The 24,604-nt window shown below is 35.9% G+C and overlaps 1 protein-coding gene across 1 annotated transcript in view; it reads right to left on the bottom strand.

Moving 5' to 3' along the window:
• The window catches only part of FMR1 (FMRP translational regulator 1), a 58,913-nt gene extending 34,349 nt beyond the window's left edge, over nucleotides 1-24,564 (bottom strand). The window contains exons 1-2 of the mRNA XM_044682501.1: nucleotides 24,308-24,564; nucleotides 4,316-4,368 (exon numbers count right to left, since the gene is read on the bottom strand). Coding sequence (XP_044538436.1) covers nucleotides 4,316-4,368; nucleotides 24,308-24,358 — 104 coding nt within the window. The 5' untranslated portion in view covers nucleotides 24,359-24,564. The remainder of the gene's footprint in view (nucleotides 1-4,315; nucleotides 4,369-24,307) is intronic.
• Between the last annotated feature and the right edge of the window lie 40 nt (nucleotides 24,565-24,604).

Below are 24,604 nucleotides of genomic sequence, written 5' to 3'. Positions count from 1 at the left end.
TATAGGAGTTAGGTAAGTGGCGTGTTTTTGGTTTTTTTTGGTTTGTTCTTTAAAACAATGAGTGATTTTGCAAAGTTTATATTTTTTTAATCCCAAAAAATATAAAGCACTAAAAAATAAACTCTGCAAAAACAACATACGGATTTTCCACTGGGAAAGTGGCCAAATCTAAGTTTGGGCGTTGATGCTAAGCAATGCTAGTATTTTTCCCCTCAAGTGCAGACATTATAATGAATTAGAGATCAGTGAGCCAACAGATAATTTGCAATAAAATCTCATTAATTCTGAACTCATCGTAACTTGGTCATGGCCACAGCTGAAGAAAAGATTACCTTTACACTAACTATGAAGACGTGATTATACGTGTTTGAAAGCTAACCCACTAATTTCTGCAATTAGGATTAGCATTTATTCTGAATTAATGATCCTTTATTGTAAATCACAAATTCAATATGCTAATACTTGGCATCTCTTGTAATTGTGTTTCTTCCAAAAAAATAAAATACTGATTTTTAAAACTGACAAAGCTATATGGATATAAAATTAAATCCTTGATATGAAATTTGGTAGGATGGAAGGTAAAGCTAAGAGTATATATAAAGAAAACATTACTAGACATCTCTCTATTAGGATATTTCTTCAGGCTAGAGGTAAAAATAGAGCCTGAAAAATCAAGGTTATTTTTATAAAACTAGTTTTGATAGAAAAGGTATGCTAAAGATAAGTAAGAATACTTCAGCAGGAACCAACTCAATGATGACAGTATGGTGAAGCCCTACATAAGAAATCACAAACATGTCATAGACTCCAATTTAAAATATAAAAAATTGGCTGTCATTTCAAGTTACTAGGATGATAGCTTGAGGACAGAAATACTACTTTCTGCAGACACAGTAGCTGCAAAAGATAATGAGCTTGATGGCTTGAGCTAAAGATGAGATAATTTTAACAGTATGTGGTGGTGACTGGGAAAGAGAAGAGAATTGACACAATCCATTGCAATGATTCTATACACTAGATAGACATTTTTGAATTCACAATAAGAAATGAGTTTTTACTTAGTATTTAATACTGATTATTTTAGTCTGAAAGACTGAAAATAAGAGAAAAAACTCAAGAGCAGTCAGTTAAAAAAAAAGGCCCTAAGAATGGCAAATACAGGTAGGTGGGTTCTATTCAGTGGGGAACCAACAAGTAAGACAAATCCAAAAAATATACTTACCAAGGAATCTAAGTCTCTTTTATTAAAAGTTAAAATTAATACAGTTTTCCAATATATTATCAATATTACTAGGAACAGCATCGAGTTTCAAAGCTCTTCTTACAATTCACATTAAGCAAATTTGATGGAGACACCATTAGGCTAACAGTAAGACTATGCAACTTCTGCCAATTACATCAATGAAGAGCAATCAGAATTCTTGCTGGAGCTGTAGTACTCCATGCCAATCCACATCTCTTTTCTTTTTGTTCAAGTTCTAGCTAGGTAATGCCACAGGGCCATAGCACTGCCTGGGACACCTAAGGGAGATGCTTAATCCTGCTAGTAGCAAAAAGGACTAAAGATATATCAGCTCCTAGTCTAATATAACTAAGTTTTCTAGATGCAAGACTAACTTCAATGTGCTATTTATTCACCTCATTTGTGTAAATTATAAAGTTTTCCTCACTGTTCAAAGGTTCAGTAGATAACATAATTCAGAGTGAAATCCTTTTCCTGAGATTTCAACATACTAATGACTTTCATAAAAACATACTTTTTTAAAGTGCAGGTTCATTTTTTCCCTTTAATTTCCCAACTGCAACACTATTATCTTAAAACAATCGCTGTTTATGAGATTAACGAAGGGAGTATTTCCCTAATAGAAATCAGAACAAACGAAATACTTGGTTTGAGGGTTAGGTTGCCAAATTTTTACAAATGTTTGACTACAATATAATGATCAATCCAAAAAGAAAAAAAATTTCATCTTAACTAATCTAAACCTCTGATTTCACTGGCATAGGGGGAATAAACTCCTAAATGAGTCAACTACCTTAACCAATGTAGATCCTCAAATGTTCCACGTCTTCGAGTCTTAAAGAGCTTTCAGGCTCACAGGGACATTAATCTTGAGTCTAGGATCACAAAATCAGTGTATATCACAGGGTGAACTGAAACCTAGAGATTCCTAACCTCAAGCCCAACTCTCCAGAGATGCTTTCATTCAAGGATTTAGAAGACAATTAAAGACTTGGTTTGAAGGTTAGATGGTCAAACTTTACAATTGTTTGACTTCCTTCTCATTCTTTTTTTCTCAGCAATTTCTCTAAAAATTCTCTTCAAGACCCTCAATGCAACAGAACTCCAATTTAACGTTTCTTAGATTTTTAAGTTCCTTGAATTTTTATAATTCTTTCTGGATATAGAATTCTAGATATCTAGTCCAAATCTCTTCATTTTACACTCTGAGAAAAATCAAACAAGTATTTATTAATAAGTACCTTCTACGTGTCTCCTAACACTGAGGTAAGTACTGGGAATACAAATACAATTATACAATTCCTACTCACAAGAAACCTATATTCTTATGGCAGAGACACCAAGTTAGATATATGTGTATAGGTAGATAGATATATGCACACACACATACATTATCATATAAAGAGAATAAATAACAAATATACAGTCATTTGAGAGAGAAGGTATTAATAGAAGAGTGGATCAGGAAACTCCATCATGAAGGAAGAGAAGGATTCTATGAGGCACAGGTGAGGAGGGAATGAATTCCAGGCATGAGGAACAACCAATACAAAGGCACAGAGACTGAAAATGGAATGTAAGAAAACTGAGGTCTAGACAAGTTAAGTGATGTGTTCAGGATCATATACGTTCAAAAGTATGACTAGAACTTAAGATTTCAAAAAAGTCATATATTCTTTCTTCTACCCAGCATGTCAGACATTTATGCTTCCTTGTGTTGCTCCTAGACTGAGGTATATAGCAAGAACCATGCTTACTTTGTTGTACAGAAAGTAATATATAACACTGAAATATCTGCCCCAATTAATTAACATCCATTTAAATGTGTCTATTTTGTACTAGGCACTGAGCTAGGTGATGGGGAAACAAAGACAAAGGTGAAAATGTGCCTACCCTCAAAGGGCTTCCATTCTACTGGTGGGAGGATACAACATATGCCTAAATACATAAATATAAGATATTTACAAAGTGATGGGAGTTGGAGGTGATGACAAACAACTAAGCATTAGAGGAATAAGGAAAAACCCTCTAATCCTTGAAGGAATTAAGGATTCTGAGAGATAGAATGAGATAGAGCATTCTAGACATGGGAAATGACCTGGGCCAAAGGCATGATACTGAGAGAGATAGGATATCCCGAAAAAAAAAAAAAGTAAATGGGCGAATGTGAATGGAACATGGAGTGTGTAATAAAGAGGAATACACAATCAAGCCTGGAAATAACTCTTGAGCCAGATTATCAAGGGCTTTACATTTCAAAGAAAAGAGTTTATATTTTATCCTAGAGACATTAGTGAGCAATAGAAGTTTCTTAAGCAGGGCAGCACATTGATTTGACGTAAAAAACATAAGTATTAAGGAGCCAAATCATTCCATGGAGCTAAATATTTAAATGTGCTCATATAACTTTTGACCAATGACATAAATGGATATTCCTAAAAAAGGCACACAAACAAGGATTTTTTCTTGGGAGGCGGGGTTTAAGTTTAAAAAACTAATACATTTTTAACTGATGGAAAATCAACTTATTTTTTTGTGGTTAGGCACAATGCGGGAAAAAAAAACCTATTAAGACAATACATTCAAATTTTAGAGGTCCTAGAATGTGCAAAATCTGGTTTAATAAATTGTTATTAAATCTGATTGCAATTATGATATTCTTATTACTCAAAAATAGGTAAGAACTTTAGGGAATGTACTAAATATACAACTCTAGGAGTTTAATACTTCAGCAATGAAATATCATTCTATTTCTTTTTTGTAAACTGCTCATTCTCAACTAGTTCAAGAAACTCATGAAAAATTTTCTGACTCATGTTGCAGTATCACATAGTGATATGGTTACTATATAACTTCTCTTTTTGAAATTAAAGGAAAAATATTATTATTGAACATAAGCAACCGACTTGTTTTAACAGTCAAAATTTAGTGTGTGACCATTTAAAGAATGATGCCATATAACCTTGGTTTTATATTAAATTATGTGAACTTTTAAAATATTTATGAGTGATAAGTGTAATCAAGATTTATTCTTTAAAAACTTGACTGTAAACCACACCTCCAAGGACTTACTTGTTTTCAAATGCAACCGTAATTGAATCTTCATGTACATCTTTTACAAATGCCTGTTTAAAAAAAAGAAAAAGAAAAACACAATAATTAACTGAAAATCCAAATTAAGTCCTACTCCTCTTTCCTCATGATGTGAAAATGACATTGGGTTATAATGCAATGGAGTAAAAGGAGCACTCAAACAGCTTAAATTATGAATTTATGTAAAGTAACTTCAATTTAATTCCTACATTCATAGATCACATAATTTTTATAATCTTTAAAATATATGTTAAAGAATATTTAAAACATTTGGATTTCAAACTAAAATCTGTCATTCTGAAAGCTTATAACTTTTAAGACTAGATATAATGAAAAGCAGTCAACTTCCTCTATGCTCATATAAATTTATATTAATAATTCAGATTTGCTAAAAAGCCTTTTTCATGTTCACTCTCTCAAACAAGTAGTAGTTGATCAAATATAGTTTGAAATTTTTGAAGATTAAGTGCATTGTGTGATTTATTATTTGCTTTAGTTATTACACAGTAAATTACACTCTAATAAATACCTAAATGTTATAAGAAACTAGGCTTAATCTCCTAATTTCTTCAGCCCCTTGGAGGAAAAAAAATCATAAATCATGATGGCTTTGGCTCAGAGTATCTACTTAAGGCTAAGGAAGTAACTCCTCACACTTTCAAAAATGATAATACAAACCAAAAGTGTTTAATAAATTATCACCACTATCAGTGCGTTAATCACTATGCTGTCTATAATTCTGGTAAACTAAAAAAATTTATTTTTACCTAGTAAGTTACTTAAAAGAAGAATTTACTTAAAAGTTACTTAAAAGATGATGCTAAAAAAGGAGACAGTATAGCCCTCCCCAAAAGGAGGGGGCAAGATCCATATTTCATCCCATAATATCACAATAAACTAAGTGGATCTTCTATCTAAATATTTTTAAAAGAAGTTATATAAGAAAAATGGAAACAGGAATATATTTGCCTCAACTATAAATGAGAATATTTTTATCACTCAAATAAAAAGAAACCATCAGACCAAAATTATTTATTAAAAGGATTTTGTACAACAAAAGCAACGTTTTTAAATGAAAAGAAAGCACATGTTAAAAAGAATATTTGAAATATATCAAATAAAGTCTGAAATACAAAATCTTAAATACGAAAAAATTAAAAGTTTAATGTTGTGGGGTGGTAGGGAACCAGTAAATCTAAAAATACTGCTTGGTTTTTCATCATTCTTTCTGTCCTGGACTCCTCTGGCAGCTTGGAGAAACCAATGGACTCTCTTCTCAAAATGGTGTTTAAACATAAACAATAAGATGGACAAATTACACAGGGAGCTAATTATATTGAAATTCTTTCATGAAAATATTATAAAAACAAGTTCACAACCCATGGATTATGAACTCCTGCTATGGACAACTTAAGAGGGAAAATGTAAACTTAAAAGTTACATGAAAAGATGTTTAAACTCCTAACAATAAGAGAAATTAAATTAAGCCAACCTCCAGACACTACTTATTATCCACCAAAGTGGAAATTTAACTCAACAAGAATGTATTAAGTACCTACTAAGGACAGATGCACTGTGTTAAGTACTAAGGACATAAGAACAGAATGTGAGAGTGGAAGGGCCATTAATAGTACGACTCCTACATAAACAAAAGGGGGTCCCCATTGCAATATACCCTAACAAGGAACCATCTCAACCTCTACTTTCCAAAGTGCAAATCTGACTAGGTCAGTCACTCACCCCAACCCCTATCAACAAACTCCAGGGGCTTCCAGTGACCTCTAGGATTAAATACAAAATCCTTTGGTATTCAAAGCCTTTCATAACCTGGCCTTGCCGCCCCCTAACCCCCCCCCCACACACACACACACATACCTTTCCAGTCTTCTGATACCTTACTCCCTAACGTGTTCTTCAATCCTGGGACTCTGGCCTCCAGGCTATTCCAGGAATAGGACATTCCACCCCTCTGCCCCCAGCACTTTCTATGGCTAGCTGTGACATCTGGAATGCTCCCCCCTCCTCCTCTCTTCCTATTGACTTTCCAGGCTTCCTTCAAATCCTAACTAAAATCCCACTTTCTAAATCTCCCACCTTGGGAAGTCTTGGCAAATATTTACCAAACCTTTTAAATCTAGAACCTTTTCTTTTAAAATTATTTCCTATTCATCTTCTGTATAGTTTGTTCCTACTAGCTTTATATAAAAGGTTTTGTTGTTTATTAAGTCTCTCCCATAAGACTGTGAGTTCCTTGAGGGAAGGAGCTGTCTTTCACTCCTTTTAGTATTCCCAGCTGTAAGCTTAACAAATGTTTACAAGCTGACTGCTCCAAGACCACCAGTGTAGGGGAACCTACCACCTCCAGAAGCAGCCAAGTTCCACTTTTGAACAGCTGTAATTATTAAGTTTGTCCTAGCATCAAGCCAAGTATACCTTTCTAACTTCTACCCATTGCTCCTAGTTCTAAGGCCAAATAGAATCCTTCCCCCACAAAACAGCTCTTCAAACAATCCTGATAAAATAGTTCCTACACTAAAGGAGTTTATATTTTGAGTGGATACAACCTATATACAAGTATGTAGTTTTGGGGGAGAAGTTTAAACGCTATTGGAGAAACGATTCAAGGTACCCCTAGCGACACCTGAACTAGTCCCTGAGAACCTAGGAATTCGGAGAAGTGGAAGAGAATAAAGAGCACATTCTAGGAATGAGGGGCAGCAGCCTGAGCAACAATCCTGACATAGGCAATAGGATGCCATTTACAGAGAATTACAAGTAGGCCAATTTGGCTAAAAGAGAGTAACGGAAAATTAAGTCTGGAAAAACAGAGTGGAGCCAGATTGGGATGTGCTTTAAAAAACAAACAGAAATCTGCATTGTACTCCTAGAACTAGGGAGCCACTGAAGCTTTTCTTGAGCAGCACGACAAATTGTTAGACCTGTGCTCTGGCTATTGTTCAGGTGCCACGCCCTAAATGAAACCTTTTCTCAGCTGTGTTTAAGTTTCTTCTCCCACAACTACATGGGACACATTTCTATGTTTCTTGCCTGTACATGTCATGTGTTCCTGGCCTTGGAAATAGCAATTTATGTACTTTATGAAAAATGGATTGGAGAGAAGAATGCCCAAAAGCAGGGAGAATGGTGAGAAAACTATAGCAATGTGGGAGATGAGAACCTGGATAAGGCTGGTAGTCAGTCATCAAAGTGAAGAGAGGATATTAATAGGGGTAGAATAAACAAGGATGGGTAATGGATTGGACCGGAAGTAGTGAGGGAAGTGAAGAGTTCGTATATGATTCCGAGGTTGCAAACCCAAATGACTAGAAAGATGATAATTAAGAACAAACAAGACTAAACCCAGGTTAATTATATTACTTTATATATAAATACACATATAAAATACTCCAAGATTATACTTCAGAACTTTGACAAGAACACTTATTAGCATACAGAATAAAATCAAAAAGCCTAAAGATCTTTTTCAATAGAATCTCTATTTTTTTAAATCCTTACCTTCCATCTTGGAGCCAATTGGCTCCAAGGCAGAAGAGTGGTAAAGGTAGGCAATGGGGTCAAGTGACTTGCCCAGGGTCACACAACTGGGAATTGTCTAAGGCCAGATTTGAACCTAGGACCTCCCGTCTCTAGGCCTGGCTCTCAATCCACTGAGCTTTCCAGCTGCCCCCTTCAATAGAATCTCTAAAAAGAACTTGTAAAAAATATTTTTTAAAGTCTGATTATAATTTAACACTGGATTATTCAAAATAGTGGCGGAAAATGTGCCACAAATTACAGAAAACCACATATAAAAATGGGCAGAAGGGCAAAGGGATTGTTCCTATTACGTAGTCATACATAAAGTTCTTTAAATGGCTGAAAGTATCATATAATTCTACTAAAGGCAAAGGAATAAGCCCTTAAAATGAGCTAGTGAACCATTTTATTATTAATTAAAATTGTGTTTATTCTTACCTAAAGTCAAAAAATAACATGAAGGAAAAAGACAATCCAGGAACATGGATAAGGAAAACTGAATGGTCTGCCTCTGAATAAGAATTGGCTATATACTGAAATTCAGAACCTAAATTGAATACCAAGAAATTCATTTGACAAGTCAGCTTTAATAAAGAAAACACACCTTGACCTTTCTCCCTTGACTACATTTCTCCCCAAAATGTTAAGAATTATTCATTCAAGTAAGGAGCCACCTCTTTGTCAAATAAAAAGAACTTGATATTCCCAAAACACCAATAATGGGTGCTGATAATAGAGAATAGGTCTTTACAGGTATGTCAGGCTTCAACCAGTAAGTGCAATACTGGTTCAGTGACCTACAATGAACTATTAATCACTTTTGAGCTGAGGTTAACAGCAGAGTGAAAAAGAGCACAGCTCCCAATAAAATCCCTCCAGGCTCCTTCATAACAATGCTAGACACCCTTAGAGGAAAAAGCTAGAAAGAAAAGAGTTCCTGGAAAGCTTTCTCCTTTCCACTATATTATACTATTGTTAGATGATACAAGTGTGTACACTTTTCTTAAAAGCAATCAGATGATTTCTAAGCTCATAGTTTCTCTGATTTCAATAAACGAGCCATGTAAAATTAGTATGTACATACAAAAAGGCAGTTCTTTGCCTTCTGTGTAGAAGTGGAGGACTATGGTAGGGAACGCTGCAAATGTCTGACTTTTTTGATATGTAAGTTAAATTTTTCTCATACTGTGGTTTCCCTTCTCTTACTCTGTTTTAGGAGATTGTTCTCCAGGAGGAGAGAGATGACAGGAAATGAAACTGATATAAAAACAAAAAAATCATCAATTAAAAAGTGTTTAAAAAACAAAATCATTTGTAATATATATAGTCTGGTTTAGGGGGAATATAATATTATGCCTCTTCTGAGACCCTCTTGGGGATCACTCCAAAATGTATGCATCTATTTAACTCAATTCAAGATTGAGTGATGTAAGCTTGGCACTAGTATGGGCAAATTCAACCCTGTACAGCTTAATTTTAACTCCACCTCCATGGATAGTCATGGGGAATTTAAAATTGCTTTAGCTAAAGAGAACAGATGGAAGATACCATGCACTTCTATTCACTCTGCACTCCTTTGCAATATAACTTCATTTCCTTCAATAGCAAAAGCTTAGTGTCTTCAAAGACTAAATGAATACCTAACTAGAAAAAGGCATGTTTGTTTTCCATTTGTCAGTCATTCATATTACTCAGACTTATCATGAGAGGAAAACAGTACAAGTTCCGAAAAAAATGGGACATTTACAAACTGACCTCTCCCCAACCTAATTTTGTACATAACTATTCATTGAAGAAAGCACTTGAAATCAAGATTTGGATTTAAATGCTACTTGTCACACATACTCTGTGATCCATGGGCTAGTCAATGTCCAAAATACACTCCAGGACTAAACAAGTCACAGAGGATTTATCAATCAACATTAGTGGAGGGTATTTCCACACCCAAATGAATGAAATCATGGTCTGGGGAAATGATATCAACAACAATAATGGAGATCGACAGTGGATTTGACAAAGCAGGGAGTATGCATTGTGTATAAGATTATTTCAGATAGAAATTAATTCCCTTCTGGTCACTCACTAGTCTAATTTCTTGCCAAGGTATCCTTCCACCATAACTCAGTGCCAGCTAGCTCATTTCCTGAGCTAGTGACTTTTTATATTTCATGTGAAGCTTTTTAGTTGAAATATCATTCTATATTTAAAATCTAAAACTCTATCCAAGTAAACCTAGCACTTCTAAAGACAGTATCAAAGGCTATGTATGATACTTAAGAAAAAGAAAATTTCCCAAATAAAGAAACTTCTTAAACAAGAGAAAAATCTCCAGAAAATTGAACTTTCAAGTGAATTGGGAGGAAAAAAAAGAATTCAAAAGGTATACAGAATCTAATTAAAGACAGGAAAACAAAACTAGGTTAGTTTTGAATATTTTTATTACTATTACAAACAAATTTTTGATAGTGACTTAATTTGTACAATTTGAGTTTGTTCTTATAATCAAGTGGGCCTCTAAACCTTAACATGGAATCATGTAACCACACTTTTGGATCAATAGTTTGACCGTGTCAAAATCGTTATCAACTATTATCATTAGAATTAATATTGAAACAATGGCAATCTTACTATGAAAATATTCTATCATATTAATATGACTTACTTGTTATGAGTGACAATGACCCATTTAGCAACAGAAGTCTATCAGAGAGGACCTTTTCTATATAAGGAGGCATTTTTTAAATGAGTTTGAAATAGACTTAAAAATGACAGCTTCAACAGAGTAAGTCAAAGTAAAAACCACAGAGATAATAACTGTGGAAGACAATGAAAAGCATGACACAACAAACCAAAATTTCTGGGACACAACTTTAACAGTTCTCAGAGGAAAAATCTTATCCTTAAGAACTTACATTAATAAAATAGAAAGAAGATTAATGAGCTAAAAATGCAATGAAAAATTAAAAATAATTAAGTTCAAAATAAGCACAGAAGAGGAAACCTCAAAAATTAGAGAAAAGGTTAAATTGGAAAATGAAAACTATAGAATTGATAAAAATAAAAGCCGATTCTTTGAAGATTAATAAAACTGTTAAATCTTTGGCCAAACTGATTTAAAGAAAAGTAGGAAAGTCAAACAAATTTTAAAATGAACAAAGAAATTAAAAGAAATCATAAGAGCCTACAATACAGTTGTAGGTTGGAAGAATCAAAAAAAATTTAAATAGGGTTGCCTACAAAAATGCAAAATATTCAAAAGAATGTAAATAATTCTATTTCGGAAAAAGAGACTTTACTAGTTATTAAAGAATGTCCAAGAGAGGGGAATCCTGGTCCCAACAGATTTATAAAATTTTACTTTCTCGAAAATTAAGAAATCACTCCACTAAATTTCTTTCATGAGACATATATAGTATCAATAACTAAAACAGGGAAGGATGAGGACAAGAAAAAGGACAATAGACCAGTAGCATTAATGATCATCAATTTAAAATTTTCCAATAAAATTCTGACAAAAAGGAAATAGCAATATATTCAAAACATTCACTATGATCAGGTAGAGTTTATGCGATGTCAAGATAAACATTAAGAAAATAACATAATGAATCATGTTAATGATTAAAAACATCCCCATTTCTTTCCAAAATGACCTCTTATTCATCATATTCAATATGTATTCTAAGAAATTCAGAAAGGTTTATTTAATTCACAAATTTAAATGTAATCTTCCAGAGCAAAAAGAAGTTGTAAGTATCACAGGAATTGCAGCTAAGATTTTAATTTTTAAAAAAAGAAAAGAAAAAGAAAATCATACTGGACTAAGCATTCAGTCAAGTTTTTTCTTTTAACTCGCTAAAGTCTTGCATATGAGAGTATATGTCCTATACAGCAAGTAATACTGAAAGCAGACTGTTCTACCTCAGCATTGTTAAAGGAAACCATTTTACAGATCTTAAAGTACTTAAGAAAGGTGACTTATTCCATACTAATAAAGTTTTAAATCAAGGAAGATGACTACTTAACAAAAAGCGATTGGAAGTTCAAAGACGCTAAAAACAGGAACTTGAGGTAGCATGGAGTCAGTAAGCCAGCTTCAGTCAGGAAGACCTTGATTCAAGTTTCATCTCTGGCATATACTGTGAGACCTTGAGCAAGTAATTTCATCTCTCATTGTCCCTCCTAGCAACTCTCTAAAACCAGGGGGTGAAGAGAGATAGTTAAGATCTACATTGCATAAAGATGCTCATTGAACAGGAGCTCCTTATACCATAGAAACTAGAGAGGGGAGGAGCAGAAGAATGGAAAATTTTAAGGATTGGTCTAGTTAAGTAAAGAGTATTAGTACTAGGAAAAGACATTTGTTTCTAAGGGAGAGCAAAGCGCCAACAGGAAGATGGTCTGAAATGATGACAGTACTATTCAAGGTTTTATGTTTCTATCCTCAGCACCTAGCACAGCGCCTGGCACATTAGCAAGTGTTTAATATTGATTGATCCAACTGGACAGCTAAGCATATAAAAGTCATATAATCTGACAGGAAAGGGCCATGATGCAGTTAAATCCCAAAATCAAGTGGAATTATAATCATGTTCCAACATGTTTGTTCACTTCTTGAAATGTCAAAACATTTTCAAACAACAGTAGTAATAGAAAGTATAATAAATCACTTGGCATCATAAATTTATAGTGTATTGTAGGTACCACTAATTACCATCAAGAAATGTTAGCCATTGTGCCTAGCACATGATAGATATTTAATAAATGTCCGCAGGTGGTGAAAAATTAAACTCTGGATAATCAAGAGTCTCAACCTCGGAATTTATGTAGTAAATGTCCTTAAAGAATATTAACATGGTTTCAGCACACAATGGCCAGTACGTAAGTATTTAATGACCAACATGTAAGACAAATGACTGCCCTAACAAATAAAAATGAGAAGAAAGTACTTGGTAGAAAGTGAAGGACTTTCTGGATTTTATCTCATCATGACCATGAGATAATCAAATGGGGATAGCACCCACTCCTATTCTTAGTGGAAAAAGTAAAAATAGCAATCCTAAATGTGCTCTTAAAAATTATGTCCAATTAAGTTTAGCTTATTGAAAAATAGTTATTGAGAACAAAAAGTCAATTGACTCTTTTATTAAAACCCTAAAATGGAGCCTTTTAAAGGCTCTCCTTCATCAAGATGGCTTTCATTCAGGTTAAGATAAAATTCCCTAGTAAAAAGATAGCATGGTCATTAACCCCTTAATTATTAACTTCAAACTAAGCATAAAACATGGACACGTATGCCTACCTAGGTGTTTGTAAGTACTACTAATACTAGAAAGGAAAAGCTGAGGAATTAATAATAAGTCTTTGAGGCTAAAGAAAACTTCCAAAGTCAAGTGCAGAAGGAAAAATAGAAATAGGTTATTAGCATTATATGAGTTCAGAATGGATTTTGCAAATTAATTTTAAAATAGTATTAATAAATTGTGTCACTAGATCCTAGATTGTGCTCTTAACAGTAAGCCCAGTGGAGACTGGTGTCATCAGTTAAGTACAATAGGGTGAATTGGACTTTTTTTAAAGGAGAGAATTTCACCATCTTTTTTCCCCCCTCAGTGCAAACCTGTGAAAGAGGCACTATCTAGTAACTGATGAAAAGACTGAAAAGGAAGTACCAAGAAAGATGCCTACATGCCGAATCCATTGAAAATCAGGTCCTATGTTCCTATCACAAAAACCCAATGGGAGTCATGCTTCCTCATTCATAGCTCTTAGCTCCTTCCTTGATGAGAATATAGCATTCACTTCATACTCTCCTTTGCTCTTCCCCAGTGTATTTCTCTCCCCTTCTCCCTGGATACAAGAATCCAAAGTGAGCAAAATGCAATCTGTGACATCTTAGATTTACTTGTAGTAATCACTGCTGCATGTATAATACTGGCTTCAGAAATGACACACTGTCCTGGTTCTCCCACCTCTCTAACTTATCTTTCTTTTCCTCATCATCTGAGTTACCTGTGCTTTACCTTCTCTGAATTTTCTATCACTTGTTTGATCTGTCCATAGCTTATACTCTATTCATCTGGGTATATGCTGTTTTCCCCTAGTAGGACACAAGCCCTGTGAGGGTAGGAGCTTTCTTTTATTTATTTATGCATGCATCCCTAACATAAAGCACATGGATTTACATTTGTTGACTTACTTAATGTGTCCCTTGCATATTTAATATGGCTTAAATTAATGACTTGAACTAACAACCATTTGCCATTCAACCACATTTGGATCTTGAAGGGGAAGAATTCAATCATTTCCCCAAAAATGGCTTTGAAGTATATACATAACAGCCTCCAGATCCAGTTCATTTGTGCTACCCAAGAGCAATGCCATACCTTAAACTAGATCACCAGCCAGAACAACTCGACCTCTTAAAATCTCTAGCTCTGAAATTGTCCCCTTTTTGATAATAAATTTATGCTCTTTGATCGTATATACTTATTGGATTTGCAAACAAGAGGCACTCATTAAAAGCCTGCTGATTGATTACTAAATACAAATAAAGAAAACAAGCTAAAAGTGTATTTTGTTAAGGGGCAGCTAGATGGCTCAGTGGATTGAGAACCAAGCCTAGAGATGGGAGGTCCTGGATTCAAATCTGACCTCAGATACTTCCTAACTGTGAGACCTTGGGCAAGTCACTTAATCTTCATTGCCTTAGTTCTTACCACTCTTCTGCTTTAGAACCAATACACAGTATTGATTATAAGAAGGAAGGTAAGGGTTAAAAAAAAAAAAAAAAGGAGTGTTATTTTGTCACTGGGCTGACTGGCTGCAGAAAGCCTCTAATCCCACACAGAAAATTCTACAGATGCTTCTGAAGAACAGGAAGAGGCAGAAGCCTCCTTCCCTTAATCCATCCCCAATAAACTACAGAGTAGAAGAAAAAAAAATCAGCCTTTGAATCAGAGACCTGGGTTCAAATCCCACCTCAAACATATACTAGCTGTGTGACCTGAGACGAGTCACTTAACCTCTAGGCAACTCTCTTTAAGTTGCAGAGAAGGTACTAATATGAATTAATTAGTAGGAGTTTCCTTACCAGTGAGTTCTCTATGCCAATAAAATCACAGGTCCAGTCTCTATCCTTCTCCCCACACTAATTATTCCTTACCATTCATCATGCTTTGTTTGTAATTCCTTCTCAACAGCAACACACTCTTTCCTGACCTTGACACACTGCTCTTTCCATAATAGCTCTTTTCCATAACAGCTCCATCCCTTCACTGGATAGTCTCTGAGTACAGTGGACCCTGACAAGTAGCAGCAAGATAGATCTGTGGAGGTGAAGGAATAATTTAAGAATTTCAGAGAGGATGCAAAAGAAGGCAAATGATCTGAGCCTTAAAATGAAGAGAAGCATGGTGCTTTATACACAAGAGATGAATAACAAATATATGAATTGAATTAAACCCTAAAGTGCAAAGATAAAGTGTGTTCCAGGCATAGGGGATGGCTTGTGCTAATGCAGAGGTCAGATTTGAGGAACACCAAAGAGTTGTTTTGCATGGAGTACATAGAGCAATGTTAGAAAAAGCTAGAAAAGGTGGGGGAGGGTGGAACCAGATTTTAGAGGGTCCTATATGTCAGGTTAACCTATCTGTATTTACCCTAGAGATAATAGTGAGAGCCAATGAAGGCTTTTTTTTTAAAGTAGGTGTTACAGGGTCAGATGTGTCCTTTAGGAAGATTATTTCAACTGCTATGTGAAGAAGGATATAAGAGACTACTGACAGGAAAACCAATTAGGAAACTATTAAGAGAGGGTAGGCATCAACTGGTAACCAAGGATGGCATTATTAAAGCTTAATTTGGAAAGTAGCACATTTATTTAAAGGCAACTTTGGTTAAGAGATATCCTTTTAGATGATGCTAGCTTTCACCTTGACTTGCTTTGGACTAATAGAGACTTTTTTTTTGGAAGACAATATTTTTCCTAGTCAAGGCAAATACTGCATGATAATTGGGAATGAGGAAATTGCTCCTTAGTACACTAAAAACAACCCATTATTATAGCTAGAGAAGGTAGAACGGAACTCGAATTTGACAGAACCCAGGATTTTTAGTCTGGTGAAGCCTTAGGGAAGGACAAGATAGCTGACTCCAAGTCTATAAAAGGCTGTCATGTGAGAGAGGGACCAGATTTGTTCTTTTGGGGGTTCAGAGGACAGTTAAATCAGGGATTTGAAGTTGGAGAAAGATGGATTAAGATTTGATACAATGAGAAAAAAAATCCTAACATTTAGAGCTATTCAAAAATGAACTAAGCTGTTCTGGGAGGTCTGGGTTTTCTCTCACTAGGGTGGTCAAGCAAAGATTTCTTAGGCAAGTTATAAGACAGGACTATTGTTCTAGTCTAGAATAAAGTAGATAGATGGTCTCTGAGTTGCCTCCCATAAAAATCCTTCCTGTAGTCTGCTTTTCTTCCATCACCTTCCTACTTCTAGCACAGTATCTCCCTCCAAACTCCCATTTTCCTACTTACCTTATTTCCTGGGTACTCAGCTAATGATTTTCAATCTACTTCAAAAAGGAGGGAATTGGAGGAAAGAAAGTAAACAAAGATATTACTATCCCCCAAAAACACAACCAACAAGAGGTCACCAACAGCCACCGACCCAAGTGCTTCCTTTCTCATTCCTACAAGATCCCTTGGTATATGCAGAGAGTTTCATTCAATGATCTTCTATCATTAAATAAGTTTTCATAAAACAGGGAAGCAGAGGGGAAAAAACCAAGACAAGTATTTGCTGAAAAGGTTTTGCCAAAGTCAGAGTATGTCCTGTTCAAAATCCAGATAGAAAAAGAATTCCCGGTGAGGTGATAAGGAGGTGATTGAGATGCTGATTTGGAGATGACACTGTACTGATTGCATCAAGGCCTGAAACACTCACTGCAGGGCCTCTTCAATGAGATCTGCAGCCACTTGAAAGAGATCAGCCTAGTAACCCCCACAGGAAGAGCCAAGAAGATGGAAATTTTATACTGCTCACATTATGGCATGTAGTTAGACGGTCAATTGAGTTAGTAAATGTATCTTCAACAGGCACTACATGTGGACAGTGAGCAGCACTCATAATTGAAAATGAAGAAGAGAAATAGCTGAATCTCATTCTCATAGTGATGCTCTATAGCTCTGAATCATGAACCACCTCAATCTCTGAAAAATCAGAACTGCAGGTACAATAGCAATAGAAATGCACATAGCGGGAAAACATATGCTACAGCAAATTACCTATGATGACTTGCACACAAAAGTATAAAAGTTATATTATCTTTGAAATGGCAGGATCTGAAAGAGCCTAAGTAGCCAGGGATTGAAGAGTGCTGCCATTAGAAACATGCTGGATCCAACTCCGAGAGCTGAGTGTTAAATTTTGAGTGCAAGCATATGTATACATCAGAAACAGGCAAATGTTATAAACAGGGCTTGATTTATTGTCTTGTTGATTTCTAGACAAAGTGATAGAGAAAATGTTAATGATGCAAATGAAACTTAAAAGCGTGCTGTGTATTCATCCCCCCCCAAAGCTGGTTGTTAAAACATTTACCAGCATACTGTTAGCTACACTGATGTACATAAAATATTCAAAGATCCAGAGGAAGGCCTCTAGCATGTTTGGTAGAAGTCATATTGAAGATTCATGGCAGAATATGGACAAAAATCACTCAAGATAAGAAAGCATAGATAGACTACCCATATCAATGAGATCTCAGATTCATTAAAGTGTGGCAAGTTCTACAAAAAGTAGCAACGAATCAATATTCCTTGTATGTCAAAAACATTGATATCCACATGCCCCGCCCAAAAAAGAAGAGATGCAAGGGTATAAAGACCACTTTATTAAGAGGATATACCTTATACTCCAAGGAGATCAATGATGCAAAGAAAGGCTCCATAGATATTTTGATGTATGCAAGTAGGACTCTTTTGTAGGCACAAAGAACTAGAAAGAAATTAGATGCTGATCTGCTGAGGAACAGGTAAACAAATTGTGGAATATTAATATAATGTAATATTACTATACTGTATGAAACAATAAATATGAAGAACACAGAAACATCATGAAAGTTACATGAACTGGAGAAAGTGAAATAAAGAAAACTAGGAAAACAATGTACATTACTAAAAAAACAAAAACAAATGAAACTGAATGCTTTGAAATTACAATGACCATAGTTGGCCCCAAAGAATAAACTAGAAGGCACATTCATTTCATTTCAAAGGTAGGGGACCACAGGTGTGAAATTCTGTTTACAAGATCACACTTGGTCAATATGTTGACTAATATTGCTAAATTGCCTTTTTTCTTCTGTTATAAAGGATGGCTATCAGAAGAAGAAAAAGAATCTATTTGGAAATGAAGGTAATATAAAAGTAAAAACATCAATAAAGCCTTTAAAAACATAAAGGTTATAAACATTAAAATACAAATACAAAAGAGGGTTGTTTCTGTACAAGCTACTGCATCTTGAGATTCAGAATCCTAATGAATCTGGTCTAAGATATTAAGAATGAAATTTGAGATGCATGATGATATATTTCCATTACAAGGCAAATACAATATAAAACCAGCAAAGGACTCACATTGTCACTGGGAATAAAATATACCCAAGCATATAAGCTATGTGGTTACTAGAAAGATATTCTTTTTGTACCTGAAAAAAAGGGGGGGAAAGAAAAGGATGAAAGCAGAAATGGGAGTAATAACTGAAGCTGGTCAGCCCAAGGAGATGAGGTGCATTAATAAAGTAAAACTACCATTTGTAAACCATCACCCACCAGATGAAAAAGCCTCCTTCTTCATGGTTATGGCATGTACCCTTTTTTCTAGTGAACTGTCTCACATACAGGTAGAGCTAGATGCAAAGAAAACTTTGGACACCTTAATGCAAACCCATAGCAATGTCTGGGGGGGGGGGGATTTTTCAAAGAACAATAATATTCCGTCATCATTAGGGTGCCTTCATTTACAAAAAACAACTTTTTAATGCCATAGTTTTTTATTCTATAAAACGGTACCTTGTAATAGCCTTCATAAGAGACTAATGCAATGGAACTGGAATAAAAACTAAGCAGTGCTACAAAGGATGACCTATTTTGATAACTGTTATTTCAATATAACTGGCTTTATTTATAAACCTATGTTTTATTTTATGTATTTAAAGTATTACTCTGAGGAAAAGTCAAGAGTTTTCACCACCAAAAAAGGTTAGGAACCTATGGGTAAGAGGATAAGGATGCAGAATAATAGTTTATGCTTTGATAGTGCTCTTAAAAGATTTGAAGTTTGATTTTCTTTATAGAAGTCCTTTGAAATAGGGCAGGGAAGTATTTTTATTAACTTCATTTTCAAGATAAGGAAACTGAGAGGAGAGGTAAAGTAGCCTGTTTATTCACCTAGCTAATACCAGAAAAAGGTCTTATGCCCACATCTCTAGACTAGAAATTCAATGTTCTTTCTCTCTCATATGTAATCACGATAAAGTAAAGACATTTTGCATTTCACAAGACCCATGAAAACAAGTCTCACAATTCTATACAGTCACACCTTGAACATAGATTAAAATACTTTTTAAGAGGATGAAGAGCTGAAAGGGGGAGAATACGATAAACACAAGAGAACTTCTGATTGCGGTCCATCCTGTGGCACATTATACTTAAGTGTTTTGTTTTGCTTTTTTGAAATGAACTCAGTTTTCCACTGCATATTCCAAGGCACACAAAGCAAACCCAAATTGTCCCTGGGCCACTCTCACACATAGTCTTCTGTGGAAAAATTATTATTAAAGATTTTAAAACTAATACCAGCATCATTATGAATTTCTAATCTAACAACTGCATGCTACAGCAAATTTTGGCAGCAGTGGTAGGGTGAAGATTTCTAGCTAGGCATATACTTTCCCCAAAAAACCTAAAAAAGACTTACAGCAAGAAGACTTCAGATAAAAAAATGAAAAGAATGTTACTATAGTGTGAGTAGTGAGATAAGCAATGGACTGGAGGTCAGGAAAATATAAGTCTTCCTTCCTACCTCTACCAGAAACAAATTGGATAACAATGTAGAAGTCATTTTCACAAACCTAACAGTCTGTGATTCTAAAATAAAATGGCCAGGAATAATAAAGTTCACATAGAACCAAATGCTATCTCCTATGGAGGAAGTAGAAAACCTATGCAGCACTAAACAATCAAGTGCTTTACCAACACTTGACACTTCCAAAGTGCCACAGAGGAAAAGATCCCCTAAACTAAATGGAATTTATTCCTTCTGATGAGCAAAGTAGGTTATGTTCACCAGTATTTAATCAGTTGATAGTTTGCTTAATTCAAAAGATGCTCTTGATAGCAAGGCAGTGGGCTCTATCATTTACAAGGCAATTACCTTGACAAAGAGAAATATTATTTCAGAGCTCCAGTCTGTATATGTAACTCTGGTCTTATACACAGGGCATGATAAAGACACACGGAAAGTTGTAAGAGTAGGCTTAATTCCGTGAAACTCATTGGCACTATTATAAAAATGGTTCAAGATGCATGCCCTCATGTTGGTCAATAGAATCATCTTCTTCAGATGAATGGCAGCATTATTTTAATTATGTTAATTAAGTTAAACATGGTACACTAAATGATGTTAGAATTAGGCAATATTTTTTCTATTTAATGAAGAAAAGACCACCCAGACAGACTTTTAGAAGAAAACAATAGTATGTTAAATGTTAAATAGGTTTCATTACAATTCATCACTAGTTTCTAATGTGATGTAGATTTCTTAAAATTCTATAAAGGTCTTAGTAAAAGTTTATTTTCTCCTTATAGTCTAAGTAACTTTTCACTTATATTCATCAAATTAAAAGCCTCTGTAAATACCAAAACAATTTTTTAAAACTTATGATTATAAAACCCAGTCTAGAGTATTTAGTTCAAAGAATTCTACTCTTTATCCAAAGTAGTCCGGCTATGTCCCAAGTCACAGACTAGAAGCAACTTGGTTTGATATAAAGAATGTTAGACAGGGTCAGGGGAAACACAGGGTCCAGAATTTTTGACATGTTACTAGCATGATGACACTAGACAAGTCATTTAATCTCTCTGACCCTAAAGAAATGATCAGCAAATCTGATTTGCATTACCTACTTCAGAGGTGTTCTGAAGAAAGTACTCAAGAAGCTTTAAAATGTTATCTATACACGAATTGCTATTTTAACTGAACAAAGAATAGGAAACTTTGAAGTGATAAAAGTTTGATATGTGGATGAAATTTAATCCATTCATGTTCTCTTCAATACCTTTTAAAAATTCTTAATCAGGATCTGCGAACTTTCCTTTTAATTTTGGCAATTATTTTAAAATAATTGATTTTCTTTGTAATCCCATTTTTTTTCATCTAACACAATGCACTTAAAAACATAATTTTGAGAATAACTTAACAGATTTCACCAGATTGCCAAAGGGTTAGAAAACACACAAAAAGTTAAGGACCCTGGTAATTTTGGTAGAAAGTGGGGAGGGGACTTCTTGAAAATTGTGCATTTTGGTAGGCTTTCCGAGTTGATTCTCAGGGCAAAATATTTTTATACTATAAGTAAATTAAGCTTAAATGGCATCAAACAGAGGGACAAGTTTTTCCTAGTGAAAAGAATATTCAAGTATCAAAGGGCTCTCAACGTTCCTAAATCTAACTTTAAAGTGATTTAGAATGAAGGCCAAAGAAAACCCAATGTGTATTTCTTAAGAGATTTTCTTGATTCATATAGTAAAAGCACAGCTATCTCTTTGGTAGTTCCTAAAGAAAGTATAAAACTGGCTGCTGCCTGGAAAAACTGCATTTAGCTTTGAACCGCAATCATATGTTCAACAGATTTTTAAATCTTCCTCCAAAATATGGGGTGATTTTGGTTATTAAAGTTTGAATTCAAACATCACACTAAAATATTCTATCTCATTTGCTATTTTTCAAAGAATCTTTTCTTTCACATTTTCCTCAGAGAGGGGCAGCTTCTCTAAAGAAATCCAATACCTTTCCCAGGACTAGTTCATTTTAGATTAATTTTTTAGTCTTCATTTCTTCTTATCTCTCAACTTTTTTTCTTTTTTCCCCCCTACCTACCCCACTCCCCAAATAATGGGAAAACAATTCATCTGTATTCTTTTTCTAATGAAACATAGCAATATTATGATTAATACAGAAATTTCCATTTTTCCCAATCATTTGCCTGCTTTTCTCCATTAATACTAATCATTTGGATGTTAAAGTAAAACTTAAAGTAAAACAGAAATCTTTCTATAGTATTTTGTTGTGGATCTTTCTTTTCCTCTCTCTCTGGAGCCAGATAGGGCCTTCTTTCCTCCCTTAAAACTAATGCTGTTTTAAAAAAAAAAACTCAAGTAGACATTATCTATATTTATATTTCACTTATGAATTTCAAAAACAGGTAACATGTTTCTTCGAAAAGCAATAGACCCTTTTTGACTGGGGATGACTGACAAATATTGATCAATATCTTTAAGAGTATAAACCTCTAGCAAACCGATAATCCCTACTACACTGTATATCTAGAGAGGCAAAGGGGAAAGGAGGTTACTCCTGATTCCCCAGGGCATACACTTCTCACAAACGAAAATCTTACTATATACAGCTGTTCAGCACAGTGGAGGAAAAGTTATAGAATACAGTAAAGTAATATATACTACATTTTGTCTTAAAGTCAAATATGAAACCACCAGCAAGAACTATTTACAAAAGTAAATACCAAATTGTTGCTGTTTCCTAATGTTTTGAATGTACTCGGAGTACATTCAATATATCTGAATTATGAAATTTGTTGAGATGTCTCTAAGAGTCATATTTTAAAAGTATAACTTGTCGAATTCTTAAGCCAATTACGACACTTTTTGAATAGCCAATCGTATCTTCATCTGTACAGTTATAGAACTTGTTTTAAAATCAAAAGGATTTTTTTTTTCTGTGCTTGGATACTAACTCTCAGCTAGTTGAAATCAAAAAGTGTGATAATCTTTACTAAGGATGGGATTTTAACTTTTCAGAACTAGTTCCCCAAAGTGATACAGCATTAAGTTAGCAACGAGAATTCACAAAATACCAGATCAAGTGGCAGTAAGCATCAGTGACTGCTAAAATGCATGGGGGTGGGGGGAAGGTGGAATCTTAGAGGATTATTTTTTAACTTGTGTTTTGCTTTCAAAATTTAAGTTTCAACCAACCTGTAAAATATTATTAAAAAAAATTATCAAGTCAATAATGCCTATTTTAAAATCTCAAGGGAGCATTCTTAGTACCTTCACAAATACGAACAGATTTCTACTCAGCCATAGATTTTGCAATGCATAAACAAAGTATTTTGAAACATTTATGATCCAAGAAATTACTTAAGTTCATGTTCCATAAATTTAGGTCTTGGGGCAAAACAAAGAAGTAGAGTTGCTAATGTCTTCTGAAGAACCACGTATTTTCCTGGAACATCCCAATACTTAAAGGAACTCTTGATCTTTTCTGAACATACTAATGCTTTTTATAAGGATTCAATACAACGCAGTCCGAGCAGCATTTAAGTGCCTAATACGCACATGGCGCGGCAGCTACGAAGACTGAGAAATCAAGCACTTCTTTTTAAAATGTTCTGGCCAGATCTCTTTGTGGAACCTCACTGGGAATGTGAGGTTCTCAAAAGCACAAAGAGGGAAGGAAAAGCAATAATCAACGATTTTTTCCAGGCAAGAGCGCTCACTCCAACTCTTTGCTCTTCCCAGCCCCGTGCCAGGGACCAGGGAAGCGCCCTCCCGTTCCCACCCTATGGGGCAAAGAGCAGCCCCGAAAAGTAGCCGCTAGTCCCTCTAGCTCCGAGGCCCAGGCCCAGCCGACTCGCCAAGCCCCTTCTGCGCCCGCCCGCCCCGCCAAAGCCACGCACCGCAGGCGCGGCCGCCCCGCCGGTGGGAACCCATTGGGGCTGGGGAAAAGCGGCATTTAAGGGAAACGGGTCGGTCAGACCCATGGACCGGAGAAGGAGGAGAAGAGAAAGACAAGGGAGCGGCGCTCTCGCTCGGCTCCATGGTCCCAGGGTCCCAGCTTCCCGCTCGCCCTTGCCCGGGGCTCCCCCTGTGGCAAAGGGGAATGAATCGGTGCGAGGGACAAAAACCCTCCGGGCCGTTCCCACGGGCTCCCGGGGCCTCTGGGAGGCGCGGGGACCGCGCGGCGGCCAGGCCCCGGGCCCCTCCTCCCGCCCTCCCTCAGCCCGTCGGTCCCTCCCCAAAGCATCGGGCAGCCCGCGCCGGGGCCCCGGGAGCACAGGACACCCCGGGCGAGAGCCCCGTGGCTCCAGAGGGAGCAGAGAACGGGGAACGGGCCCTTTCGCGAACATCAGTACCTTGTAGAAAGCGCCATTGGAGCCCCGGACTTCCACCACCAGTTCCTCCATCTTCCCGTCGCCCCTTCTAGGACTGGAGCCCGCCACCGGGAGCCGGAGGGGGAGGGGAGGGGACAAGAGGAGGCGGGGGAGCGAGAAGGAAGGCCCCGCTGCCACTGGAGACTGCCGCTGGTGCCGCTGCCGCCTCACGGCCGGCCCAGCAGAACCCGCGCGCGCCGGGCAGCCGAGCAGCCAGGCCGGGAGGCAGCAGGCGGGCGGGCGGGCAGGCGGCGCCGTCACTGTGGGCGCCTCCCGGGC

The sequence above is a fragment of the Gracilinanus agilis genome, chromosome X (assembly GCF_016433145.1).
Source record: "Gracilinanus agilis isolate LMUSP501 chromosome X, AgileGrace, whole genome shotgun sequence".
Lineage (NCBI taxonomy): Eukaryota > Metazoa > Chordata > Mammalia > Didelphimorphia > Didelphidae > Gracilinanus > Gracilinanus agilis.
This window is presented reverse-complemented; position numbering and strand designations above follow the sequence as displayed.